Below are 14,436 nucleotides of genomic sequence, written 5' to 3'. Positions count from 1 at the left end.
AATTTACACTTTTTGTGGATTACTTTTATCTACGCAAAGGCTTGGAAATGGCAGATTACGGAATAAAATTGCCTCTATGGATTGCACAAACTATCATGATTTCATGATTGTGGAAGTGCTTTGTGGAAAATGCCGATACAGTTTGTGTTTGCGTCTTTGCTTCAACTACAATTCATAAGGATGCAAGCACATTGTCTACGCACATTGCAATGTCTTAAGCAGCCTTGACAGTGAGTCTATAAACTATAATAAACTTTTTTTATTTTACAAGGTAAGATCCACTGAGCTATATAGCTCTTTCTCACAAGCGACCTAGCCACAAATGATAGCTCAACGAAGTGGCTTATCGTACGGAAATTTATAGCAGCCAGATACTCTAAACGCGTGTTTATAAATGTGGAGGGAAAAACTGTTGTGTTGTGCTTCCTCAGGGGATTCTCTATGCGTTCAACCTGAGCAACATCGTGCGAACCACCATGAATCTCCATGCCACGCTGCAGAAGCCCATGACGAAGACCACTGTGAAGGCTCTGTGTCGGCTTGTGGAGCTCCTGAAGGTGACGTGGACACTGATCTCTTAACGGGAGAGACTCCTGCACTGCTCAGGTCGCTTCCATTGAAGCATCAGTCTCAGCAATGTCCGACTGCATTTGACATGTTGTAAAATCTCCGACAGGGATTTAAACATTCGTACTTCACTTCAAAGATTAACATAATTTAGAATGTTCATTCGCACCTCCGATTAGCGCAGTTTGCTACGTGCGGTGCGAAAGAAGTTCAACATGCATTTCAGTGCATTGAATCATGCTTGTGTATAAGAATTGATTATGTTCAATCCATACATGTTAGTAGAAGGCTTCTTATTTATTAAGAGCACACAGGGCAATTCACTTCGTAACGCAACTACACCGAGGCTGTCCAAACACGCAGCCCATTTCCGTCCTGCGCTACGCTGGCTGTTTGATGAGCGTAGCGGCGCGACGGTCTTGTAGAAGAACAGCCACGTGGTTGAAGACGAAGAGATGACGACGGCAGCGATGCAACCAGGACCCAGACCCCACACTAACAGCCCCGAAGCTTTGGTTCGGTGCGCCTTATATCTGCCTGGCGAGCCAAGCTCTACCTCTGGCCACGCCCCCTTTCTAGAACCTTCTAGACCCTTCTGGATGGTTCCCGGAGCTTCTCGACTGATTCCGCCCTTCACCTTTACCCCAGATACGCCCCTTAATAAGGCACTATGTAATGCAGCTATAACCGTAATTACACCTTCAGGCCAGCAGGTGTGACCCTGTCATGAAACATGTAGCTTTTTTATTCTTAGGTTTTTTCGGTAAAGTCACGTAGGTAAAACATCAAAATTAATAAAAATAAAATAAAAATCACGACGTTTCGGAGGCAACACAAGTCTCCGTCATCAGATCTGGCTGTGACGGTCCCACCTGATGACGGAGACTTGTGTTGCCTCCGAAACGTCGTGATCTTTATTTTGTTTTATTTTTATTAATTTTGATGTTTTACCTACATGACTTTACCGAAAAAACCTAAGAATATGAATCCTTGCAGTCACGAAAGCTTCAAATCTAGAATTAATGTAGCTTTTTGTTCCATTTTCTGTTTTTTTTTTTGTCTGTGTAAATGTTGTTAATCCGTATGTTGGAGAAGATGATGTGCACCTTTAAAAACATTATTTCGTATGTACATTGATATGTTACTTTTCAATACCAATTTCAGTTTTATAACAGCGCTTCGACCCGCTGTCACTCATGTCTTTATTTTTATCATGTTGATTCTGGTCTTACTTCAATAATTGCCATAGGTATAAATGCTCGTTAGTCTTTCCCAGTTGTTTCCTCCAACAAATGTGTTCGTTAAAATAAATTGAATAGTGCACAACGAGGTATGGAGCGATGTATGATTACAATTATAGCTGAGAGATAGAAAGGGGAACAAGTGGATCGGAGAACAAATTCAAATTAGAAACATTGATTGTTTAAGTGAGCGTACTTGGGTAGGAAACATCACTGGAAGGGATAATGGCCGATGGTTAAAGAAGCCTTGAGAGTGGCAGTCACAGGAGAGTACGTGTCCGAGAGCACAAGCGCCATGGAGATGGAGCGATGATGCACAATGAGGAATGTCTGACTTATGCAGGCCATTATCTAGCAGTGGACAGATTATGGTTGATTATGATGATAGTTCCATAACAGAGATTTTTTAAAATTCTAAACCTATCATATATGTATGTTGAACGTCTTTCACACCATACGTAGCCAACCGTGCTAATTGGAGGTGCAGGGGAAGGATAAACTCAATGCAATAAGTAGTTCCTTCCATAGGCTTTCAAATATCGAAAGGAAGAGCGTTCCGCATGGCCGCAGAAGCGCATGTAAAAGCGCACAATGCAATGACCGTCTTTGTTAGATCGTTGGCCAAAAGCTGCTGCGATTTGATCAATTATAATTGGTTCCTACACTTGTGAAACACGCATCAAGTTGTACTTGCAAACATTGATTGTGGCGCACCAAAATTATGGAACGCCTTGCCACTTAAAATCAGGCAATCAAGAGTCGGTAAATAAATATATGAGTCTGATTTGAAAACCCATCTCTTTAAACTGGCCTTCCCTCTTTAGTTTCGTCGGTTGCCCTGGTTCTGTTTTTGTTTTCTGCTTTTCATGCATTGCCTCCATAACATGTGTTTAATTGAAATCACCCCGATCTTATTCACCTGCATATTTTATTGCAATTAAGAGACCTCCACATGATTCTAAAATGTATTCAGTAACCCTAGTGGTTAGAGACAGCATCAATTAAAATGTCATCACAGCCAATGCCACTGATGCTCACCTCAATTCACTATCACTTGCCAATGAAAGATCATCCAGCTATTGCACAGTCAATAGTCGACTTTCAAGATCTGGTCCTAGTCTCCCATTATCATCATCATGGAGGCTTTTGCTGTGGGGACCAAACACCGGGTCGCATTCCAATGGCTGCGTTAGTAACCTGCCCTCTTCCATGCTGCGCAAATGCCTCTTCCGTCACAATATTTTCTTCCTGGCTATTTATGGGAAAGTGTGTTGTGCCATGGTGGCAGGATGTTAATTACTTTGCCTGGTGTATAGGAGGTCATGGGTTCGATCCCGACCCTGACGCTTGTATATTTGGAGTTTGCATGTTTTCTCTTCCCTGGGTCATGTGGATTTTTCTCGGAGTCCTCCGGGTTTTCCCTCCATTTATAAACGTGGCTGCTATTAATTTCTGTATGATAAGCTACTTCGTTGAGCTATCATTTGTGGCCAGGTCGCTTCTGAAAAAGAGCTACATAACTGAGTGGGACTTACCTGGTAAAACATTAAGAATACAAAAGTTTTTGTATAGTTTTAAATACTTATCAGTGGTAGTAAATGGGGGTCATTTTTACTTGTGTCTGAAAGTGAGTGGAGAATGGTCTAGACAAATTCAGCATTTTTGCAATTACGTCACTTACTAGTGATGCATATGTCCACTTGTGTGCTCACTTAATGACCTGACCCAAGGTCTTATGCCACTTGAGTTTCAAACCACAAAGTGGTCTTGCTTTCCTATAGATTAAGCAAAGTCTCGGATTGTTCAATGTTATCAATATTTGGAAAAGCATAGATCGCAAACCCGTTTTTCCTTCTGACTTCACACTTCAGAGTCTATTGATTCTTGAAGCTTTGTTCGCATTTAATGCTTCACTGATTATATCCAGAATCGAATTGATGACGTCCATTTTGCTTAGATGACGATATTAGTTGTATTTATGGTAACGTGAAAAGGTGTAGCAAGTGGACCACAAGAAGGCTACCATCTTCTACACATGGCAAAACTACACAAACGAAGCCCTCTCGTGGCTAGCAGACCTCGACGTTGACATTTATCTCCTGAACATGTTGCCATGTGCAAGAATATCATTAAATCCATATTTCAAAATCATACTTTAGACGTCAAAACCCATACCCCTAACTATATAATGTTTTCATTAATCCCCCCCCCCCCACCACTTCACACTAGAAGGGCTCACAAGTTACATCATCACATCTATCCCTCGATTTAAGGAATGAAGCAGGAGTATTTCTCCACAAATCTGGTTGCCACCTGATTCCGGTTTTAATTACTGGCGAAACATCGTACTCAGATGGTAAATGTTGTGGGTTTACTCTCCAACACACCGGTGTGCCATACGAGTAAAGAATTGGCACGTTCTGTTTATGTGACACACCTTACTAATTGGCTGTGTCGGGTGGTGGCGGGTTTAACGACACATTTATATTTACGTGATCTAACCCAAAAAAAAAAATGTTACGGATGATAAATTACGTTGGATAATCTCCTAACATAATGTATGTTGAGCAATCGCTTATCCTGCATTCAAATAGTAACATGTGCTTTCTTGATTGATTGTGGTTTATCGGTAATATTGAAACAGGGCTACTCGGTAACATTGAACAGAGGTTCAGAATGCTGAAGCAGTCGAGTTTTCCTGGTTGAGCAAATGCTCCTTTAAATTTATGGTCGATAGTTTATATTTTATATTTTAGGTGAGAAACATACCCCTTGTTTATGTCTTATTTTATTACCCTGGGCAATCATAGTTGTTCTTAAATAAATGTTTTATCGTTCCTCTACAGGCCATAGAATTCACCTTTCACCGGCGGACAATGATGGTGGCTGAGTGCGTGTCGCATATAACCCAACACCTGCAGTACCAAGCCCTCACTGCCATTGCGTCTGCTAAGGTACATCTTAACGACAACTACAAAAGAACGCATGTACGTCGTAATGCGCGACTGCATAGAAATATTCAGGCATTAAATTGGCAGTGATGTGAATAGAATGTAACGTGTTGCCTTTTTCTTAGCTCCAGAGAAAGGCTGTTGGCCCCGGCATGTTGGCTTGATGTACTGAATGTTTTTTTAATGTTTAAAATGTGCTCATTATGAATGTATGCAAGCATCTTCTCATAGCTGTTTAAAAAGTTCCTTAGTGTTAATCAAAACTGAGGAACATACTTAAAATGTAAATCAAAATTAACCACTGAAGTAAAACCTTGCAATATGATTATTTGTGGATTGTGCATGTTATGTTCGGTTTGACTATTAACCAAATAAGTAATTTGTGCTAAAGTACCAATGCACTCTGCTCACTGCGGTAATGCAATTTTCAATTTAACATCGTTATCATTAACTGCTCTCTCCCGGGATTAGTGATAAATTAGACGATCAGCAAGCACCTTTCTGCATTGACGCCCCCTCGTCTGTAGAAACGCGTCGTCTCGGACAAGAAGTACAGCGAGCGCCGTCTAGACGTCCTGTCGGCGCTCGTCCTTGCAGAAAATGCCCTCAATGGCCCGGGCACCAAGGAGCGACGCCTCATCACTGCGCTGGCTCTCAGCATTGGCACACAGATGGTACGTGCCCACTTCTTAGTGCACGTATTGCTTGGCAGGGCTGATCAGCCGTTGCATGAACACAGTTGGAAGAGTAGTGGCAGGAGTGTCAGAATGTGGGAGTGATGGGCATGGGTTAAGAAAAATTGTGTCTCCATGCAATCTGTACCTCCCGATTAGTGTGAAAGAAGTTCAACATACATATATTGTGTTTATTTTGTTTTCCTTCCCCCGCACCTCTGATTAGCACGGTTAGCTACGTACAGTGCAAAAGAACTTCAGCAAACATACATACATACATGCATTGTGAGTCCTAAACCATTATAGAGAAAAAAATTCAAAAACAAAAATCAAAAACTGGCCTTAACACCCACTACAGTAAATCTGGTTGATGCCTAGGTCACCGACATTAATATCAATCGATATTCGTGGCATATATGTTTTTGCCCCTTGAGAGATGATGGGTTCAGTCGACCCTTTAACCAGCATTTGAATGGTGGACATTGATTATTAGAATGGAACCCGGCCAAATTGCCTATCAGCTGGATCCTATGCAGAAAATAAGCATTTGAGTCGTGTAGAAAAAGCTTTGAATGTAGCTAACCGTGGAGGATACCAAAATGTAGTACTGTGAATTTGGTGAGGAATGCTGAAAGTATTGTATGGGATAAGCAACTGCAAAGTTCAGAATACACTGTGGCAGGAAAGTACCATTAAGAGCAGGGTTGCAATGGTGCAGGATCGAGAAAAGCAGGTTCCCAACACAGATACTGAGTGGCATCGAGCAAGGGACATACCTAAAATCACATGGTGGTAGATCTTAAGAGCAGGTTTGGGAGGTCTGGTGTCTCCTGTGCAACAATTGAAAGGATGGCAAAGTGTGTGGTGGTATCAGTGACAAATTCTCATCAGTCATTCCCACTGAAGACGTATTTCAAGCTTGCACATTTTCAACATGAAAACCCAGCTCTTAGAATAAAGCCTACCGAGAATATAATCAGTAGGATATAGTCAACGTATGCATGTGATATGATTATTCAGGCATTTGTGTTAACGAGTTTCCAATTTATCTTGTAGAAAATTTTCCGGGAAGATGAGCTGTTGTCCCTGCAGCTTGTGATGAAAAAACTGGATTTGATCAGTGATCTGCGGGAGAGGTAAGGACACACCCCACTCATCGGTCGTGGGGGAACTCTTGCAATCGTTAGTGCTGTGGAGTTGCAGTAACACATACCTTCTGTAGTAAACAATGCTTCAAGAGTCTCTGCCCACCCGCCACTAGTCACCTAGCATTGCACATGCGCCTTGGTGACATTACTCTACCACTTAGTGGCAAACGTCGGTTGTTGCTTTTACGTGCTTTTATGTGTTTGTCGCTAAGTCGTATTGTTGAGCAGGATTGGGAGGTCTAGTGTCTCCTGTGCAGTCACTCGGTGAATCCCTTGTAATTCACAGTCAATGTGCCCTTAGGGATTGCAGCTTTTTAAACTTTTTTTTGACATTCAAGCTGCAAATTGAAAGTTATTTTTAAACTGGTTTCTCACCATTAACCGCTTCCTTGGGGTTTTTTATTCCGGGAAAAAAATATTGTGGGTTCAGTTTTTAGTTTTCACTTGGAAAAAAATACGAAACAAGTTGTCTCCATTTTTCGCCTCTGTTCTATTCATGGTTGAAAACTTTTGTTCACTAGAAACGTTTTAAAATGCTTCCGTGATGTTATTGTGCATCACTGCAGGGATATTTTAAGAAAAACGGAAGTAACAGAGTACCAACACCGGCACACACGCAGGTCACTTAAAGACATGTTTTCTCATTAACCAGAAAGCCCGAGACATACAAACCTAGGTATGTAATAAGAAGGCAACAGTTGGTTTCATTTTTTTGGGTTGCAGCTTCCATTTAGTTAAAATAATAACATGAATCACCTTTAACTCACGAGGCTACTGCTGAGGAAGGTCCATCTTGGGGTTGTTTCACCAAATCCACCTAAAGTGGCACTTAAAATCCAGTAAATGTGAATACGTATATTAATAGACATTAGGCAGGCGGGGGCGGCGGGTGGGCGGCGGTGTAGTGGACTATGGACGTGGCCACCCAAGTTTGAATTCCCGACAACGGCTAAAATCAGTGGCAAATAATATCTGAGCTGGTGTGCCCTCCCACTGCTTCAACAGTCTGCACTGCCAGGGGCGTGGAGCGTGATCACACAACTCCCATGATAGAAAAGTCATTCAAGCAGCAGTTGATTGACAAAGATTGTAAATGATTAATTATGATTAATAATAATATTAAAAAATGTACCATGTTACAACTACTCTATGGGTTGTTCAACCACCTGCTTGGTCAAGCAAGCATGATGATCCTCAGCCCATGGTGAAAATTCCACATTCTTTTTTTTATCTGGACCAGTCTATTCATGGGCACAACCATTGTGGACTTACACAATGTGGTACTCGTTTCAAGAGGCACAGAGTCATTATGGCAGCATCTCTTCACTAAAGGCAGCAGTTGAATACAAACCATCGTTTTAAGTATGTTCTCTTTCATTATGTGTCTAATCTCAGGCTTGATCATTTGAAAATTAATTTTAAAAGATTTTAGATAAAATGTGTGTATTTGGCTTAATTGGTTCACAATTCAAATAATTGCAATACTCATGCCCTTGAGATTTCCTTGTTTGAAGTTCACAGTGCTTGGAATATATTAACGCATGCTGCTCTCTCCCTTCAGGCTACATTCACTCTGTGACTGCAGCTTCTTGTACTGGCACAGAAGTGTGATTCCCATCTATCTGGACGACGTGTTTGATGGCGCGAGTGATTCATCGCGTATGCACGTACGTTATAGTAATAATATTCCAGTGGCTGGATGACTCAATGGGCTCATGCACTTGTCAGAATACTGAATAAAAACTACTTAGGATCCTGGGTTACAATTTTAGCAGTAATGTGATTATGCAACGTTCTCAGGTCTGATTAGTTGATCGTCTCATCCTGGTCATCAATGGCTGTACAAAAAAAAGTCTTCAATTATGTTTTTCCCATCTTATTATTTTAGCTCTGAGATGTGATATTTTGATTTGATTGATATGTGACAAAAATAATCTTTGCAGAGAACAGTTTTTGCAGAACACGGTTGTGCTCCATAGTTCTGGGATGTGTCTTCAGGTTGTACTGTGGCTGGGTGTATGGAGGTGGAAAAGGATGGCAAGTTACCATTCTTGGATGTTTTAATCGAAATGAGACCGGATGGCTCAATTGGACACTTTGTCTACAGGAAAGCCACCCATACGTATGCCTACCTAAAACCTGACTTCCACCACCATCCATCCTAGAAGAATTCCCTCATCAAAACTCTACACCATAGAGCTCCATGTATTTCCAACCGTCATCACCTAGCCAGTGAACTGGAGCACGTGTACACCAAGCTCTCAAGATGAATGGATATTCAGACTACACAATCCGTAAAGCTATCACCCCAACCGTTGGGAAAGAACCATCTGAGGACCCAATCAAAACCATCACCTTGCCATACATAGCAGGGGTCACTACATTTTCTTCCAAAATCATGAGCAAACACAAGATCCAGGTTCGATTTAACACAGTACAGAAAATTCGTGATCTGATCCCATCTGTGAAGGATGTGATCCCTGACATGCAATAACACGGCGTCTACAAACTAAGCTGTGTCTGCGGCAGTAGTTACATTGGGGAAATTAAGCAACATGTCTCGGACCGTGTTCGTGAACATAAGGCAGATCTGAAACACGGTCGGACCAATACCTCGGCCGTGGATGATCATTGTTTTAATGCGGTGGGCTCACACGAAATAGATTTCTCTAAGACGTAGGTACTTTGCAAGCCCACTGGCTATCAACAAAGATTCGTTCATGAAGCCATCCATATATATGGACACAGACACAATTTCAACCGAGAAGATGGGTACAAACTGAGCAATCATTGGAAGGACGTTATCAACCAGTTTAAGTCATAATTTGCTATAATGTTCCCATCCTACCACCTTCCGATGTTAGTTGTGCTTAACGCCCATTTCAAACTTGCGCTTTCACAGTCACTTCGTGAGCCAACCCCTTGGTTGCGGCTCTGCAATCCCTCATTAACATGCTAATCTCCCATTAACATGCTAATCTCTTGATTTGAAGCTTTCATGACAGCAGGAATCCATACTCTTTGTTTCTTTCGGTAAAGTCACATACTTATGTGACTTTACCGAAAGAACCAAAGAGTATGTTAATCTCTCTTTAACATGCTAATTTTCACCTGGCAGCCCTTTGATTGGTGGAAAACCAACCACCCTCGGGTTGACTGCCCACTACTTACATCATCATTGGCTGCTGATATTTGGGTGACGCCCATTATAAACCCTTATAAACAGTTTGCCTTGGAAGCTAACCCCCCTTTTCCTGAAGACGACCGCTTGTGTTGCGATCGAAACGTCGTGGTTTTTTGTTATTTTTTGTTATTTTCTTTTAACCTATCTACGTGACTTTACCGAAGGACCCAAGAATATAAACTATAAGCTATTTTAATTTTACAAGGCAAGGCCCACTGAGCGATATAGCTCTTTTTCAGATGTGACCTGCCCACAAATTATATCTCAAGAATCATATCTCAGCAGCCAAATACTCTAAAATGCATGTTTCTGAATATGGAGGGAAAAACTGGAGGACACCGAGAAAATTCCACGCCACCACGGGGAGAGAAACATGCAAACTCCAAATATGCAGGTGTCCGGGTTGGGATTGAACCCACAATCTCCTCCATACCAGGCGAGATATTTAACACCTTGCCACCGCGGCTCCCCATCATCAGCCATGATCAATCCACTGCTGGATGAAGCCCTCCCAAAGCCCCTGCCACTTTTCACTGTCCTGCATTACAATAATCCATCACCCATACATGAACTGATCTCATCACTCGATCTCCCTGGTGGATATCCTTTTTGTTGTTGCAGTACATGTTTGCAGCTCTGAGAGACTGCGTGCCGCCCATGACGTACATCCGTCACCTGGACTCCCCCCAGCCACTCCTGGATGCCTTCAACAAGGAGATCACCCAAGTCTTCAAGGAGGTAGCTTTGCTTGCATGGTGCCTTGAAAAGTGGAATCCACATCTTAATGCAATGCTAATCAAATAAATACACAAATAAATAATGGTTGCTGTGTTCAAATCAGCATTTGTAGTATGTCATTAATCCTTAATTTGTTTCTTTTGGTTTAGATCATGTAGGTATTATGTCACTTAGAGATATGCAACTATCACTACCCAACAAAGCCACGCAAATAAAGTTGTCGTATGGGCAAATGTGCTAATTGAATGTGTTTTTCAGCAAACCTGTCATGTTGAAAAGCAAGTATAAGATTTGACATTTTTTTATGCTTCATCAGCGATTACAACAGGCATCATCAGGTGTTAGCAACAGCTCAGATCTCGAGCGAATGCGCTTATTAATGTAGGTCTCTAAGTATATAATTTTACTGTGGTGAGTGGTATTTGAGCACTTAACTAACTAACTGAATACCACTTTATACTAGGTCAATGGTAACTTTAGTTAAAGATGCATCCCTGCAATTGCTTACTCACTCCACTGCAGGCAGAAGGGCCTCCACTAGAGGGAGCTCTAAAGAGCCCCTTGAGAAGATATTTTGGCCTACTCTTCTACACTTACCAGATGTCTTGGAAGTACCCCCAATCAATGATCCGGTATATCCATTTATACAGCTGGGTGTACAGAGATGGCAGAATTTAACGCGCAAAGTATTCGCTCTCGCTCGTGGAGAGAGAACGACTTAAGGAACATGAGGATTCACAGATTAGGAGGAAGGTAGTCACGTGATGAGCCGGCGCCAATAATTGTTTGACCTCTGCGTTCCTCCTATTATAAGGTGTTATCGGCCAATTAATGGGTATTTACATGCGGGAGGAAGCAGGAAGACCCGAAGAAAACCCACGCATGTGAGAGGGAAGTACTATCTCATACAGGCAGATAGGTGGAGTCCCCATTTGTGCACTGTAGCCTCCTAAAAGCCAGGATATGGCACCTTGATGTGCACGGGAAGGACGTTTAACAACAGTTTTCCTTGTGCCTCCATTGTACCGGATTATTACAGACGTGCACCACCACCACTGGGCTTAGTTTTAGTATATTAATTTATTACTATTTATTTTTATTCAGTGATTTGCTTACCTTTCCTAAACTCTGCACTCCTGTCGTGTTTTGTATTGACCCGCTCCTACTGGACATCTGTGAAAAAAATAGCTTCATAGCTCATCGGATTTCTCCAGGATAAGTAAAGATTATCATGCTGATATTATGGTTATCTCTGTATGGAGACACTGGATTCTGACCTTTTATTTCACACAACATCTTGAATGAAGATACCTTTCTGAGCCGATACAGAGTTAATTTATAAAAAAAAAACATTCCAATATAAAGTGGTTTAATCCTACTCGAGCATTTATTGCCAAATAAGTGATTTAATTTTAATTTCCGAGACCCTCTTATGGGTTGTTCACCTCTCGTGTATGCTGGAAATTAGAGCTCAAATTTGCTTTACATATATACAGGCTAGACGTTTTTTTTTGTAATATGCTTACATTATAGCACAGGCATATGTAGCTTATTTTTAATATGAAAATTATAGTCATGTGGAACACCTGCAATGATTTCCACTCCTTACAAATGGACACCTTACATATTACACACAATTCATTCATTTCTGTGGCACAAAGCACTTTGATCTGGAGGATGCACTCTATCATTAAAATAAACCCTTGGGCTAGCTTTGAGCAAACATTTTAAAACATAACTCAAAACATAGTGAATCCTTCCTGAAATGGAAGTGGTAGAGAATCTAAGCTCATTAAGCCATTCCTATCAAACTATTGAAGATATTTCAAGCCATTGTATATTGCCTGTTAGGATATGGATGTATTGGCAGTACACCAGTGCAGCATAACACACTGGTTCTCATGAAACAGTCTTAAAATAAAAATGTGAACTGACATTCGTCTTCCAACTGCTTCGACATCATGCAAACTGATTTTAACGCACCTACAAGATTTACTGACCGGGGTTGCGAATCGTGTGAAAATAAATAATTGTTGCACAAAAATGTGTTTTTATATTGTGCAAAAATGTGTTTTCATACCCGTGTACCGCCAATACGTTAATATATATGAATCAGAATCATGGATGATTACAAAGAAAATTAGGAAAATTATACAAATAAGGGTGGAGAGGTACATGCTTGGAATTAAAACTGAGAAACTAGAAGAGGAAAACTTGTAATAGAGCATATCCACAAGTTAAAGCCGGTGCCGTGGCGTTCTTTTCTTTAAAAATTTCATAACAACGTTGAAGTGAATCAATGCATATTAAATGAGATGATGTTCCATAATTCGTTGGTGACGTTATAGTGAAACAAGATAAAGAGCAGCAATCTAAATTGAGGGCTTGCTGTTTGATAGCCACGGCTGACACATAGTGGCAAATTATATCTGAATCGGTCCTGGTGCCCTCTCTTCAATAGCCCACACTGACCAGTGTGGTGAAGTAAAGTCAAGCTACCCCTATGATCGACGTGGCGTGGGGAGGCCTTCATCCAAAAGAGAATTGACATAGTGCTGCAAGTGATTAATTTCAGGGTTCTATTTCTATAACTGCAAAAGTAGTGCTGTGTTGTCATATTCCAGGGGCTAATACACTGCTCACTGGAATAGTTACAAGCGGAAATGTCTTTGTCTCTTGCTATGATGCTGACGGCACAATTGTAGAGATACAGACACTCAATATAGGACTTTCGTCAGTCATTATTACATAATTGGATAAAATATAATTATATATTGGGCGAGTTAAACCAAATTGTGAATATCAGTTGTTGTTTCTATATTTTAATGTTTCATGCTTGTGTAGTGGCGTGCCGTGCGGGGTTAGCAAAAGGGTGAGGTGACACTGGAGTGGCGCGGCAGCAATTAGGGGGTAAAGCATGGATGGATGGAATGCAACTGAGGTCGCGCAGGTGTAAGCGTGGAGACATGGATTCGGCACCGGAGCGGCGGCAGCAATAAGGGGAGAAGCATTGATTGGGTCGGTGCAGTTGGGGGCGAGCAGGTGTGTGTGTTGGGGCACGGGGTAGACGCCGGAGAGGCGGGAGATGGAAGGCGATAAAAGAAAGAGAGAGCACGTGCCGGAGGTGCCGTGGAGGCACCAGCTTAATGGGGGGGTAAGTGGGGACCCAACATGAGGAGGGATATATAAGGGAGTGTGCGGAGCAGCATGGGAAGTTGGTTGGTTGGTGCTCAAGGGGTGAAGAACACGAGTCGAGGAGAAGACGCCTGGGACCTCACCCTCCTTACCTCGTCCTCCCCAGCAGTGTTGGCTGATCCCCTGCTGGGGGCAGGGATAAGTCGGAGGTGTGAGGGAAGCAGGACAGGGTAGCGGAGTATAGAGTGAGAGAGAGAGAGCGGGGGATACAGAGTGGTTACCGCGCACGAGGTGTGCGGATGTGAGTAGGGGGAAGTTGGGGAGTTCATTACAAGGGTGTGTGTGTTAGTGTAAGTGAGGAGCATCCACACTGGAGGCAAGGTAAATACAGTGACACAGGAGAAAAGTTAAATGTCCGTGTGAGTACAACACTACACTTGTAGTGTTTGTTCAAATTGTAGGCATATTTCCTGCTATTTTATGAACAAATGTATGTGTCTGCTGCATCAGTGCAGATCTGTGGGGTCATAAGTATCGTAATTACTTGTTACAGTTAAATTAGACAACAGCAAACTGACGTTTTCTGTCCATCAGATGCATTAATTATACAGCACACGTTAATTAGCGAATTGTGTAATCTAACTTCCTTGATTAAAACAACAAGCTTACAATCTACTGGTCTATCATGAATGAGGTGACCTCAAAGACGTTGCAATCTCGCCGAGTATATGATGTATCCTTTATATTTGTTGGCCTGTCTATCACGTTTGCTAAATTCGCACCGTAGAGATCTTTGTA

At 41.8% G+C, this 14,436-nt stretch overlaps 1 protein-coding gene across 2 annotated transcripts in view; it reads left to right on the top strand.

The window, feature by feature from the left end:
- WASHC4 (WASH complex subunit 4) overlaps window positions 1-14,436 on the top strand; it is a 107,585-nt gene that overhangs the window by 26,418 nt on the left and 66,731 nt on the right. For both annotated transcript variants that reach the window (XM_078860831.1, XM_078860830.1), the window contains exons 15-20: window positions 432-557; window positions 4,655-4,762; window positions 5,287-5,433; window positions 6,490-6,569; window positions 8,143-8,248; window positions 10,387-10,503. In XM_078860831.1, the coding sequence (XP_078716957.1) occupies window positions 432-557; window positions 4,655-4,762; window positions 5,287-5,433; window positions 6,490-6,569; window positions 8,143-8,248; window positions 10,387-10,503 (684 nt within the window). The remainder of the gene's footprint in view (window positions 1-431; window positions 558-4,654; window positions 4,763-5,286; window positions 5,434-6,489; window positions 6,570-8,142; window positions 8,249-10,386; window positions 10,504-14,436) is intronic.

The sequence above is a fragment of the Lampetra fluviatilis genome, chromosome 11, assembly GCF_964198595.1.
Source record: "Lampetra fluviatilis chromosome 11, kcLamFluv1.1, whole genome shotgun sequence".
NCBI classification, from domain to species: domain Eukaryota; kingdom Metazoa; phylum Chordata; class Hyperoartia; order Petromyzontiformes; family Petromyzontidae; genus Lampetra; species Lampetra fluviatilis.
The sequence above is the reverse complement of the archived record's forward strand: the minus strand, read 5'-3'. Positions and strand labels throughout refer to the sequence as shown.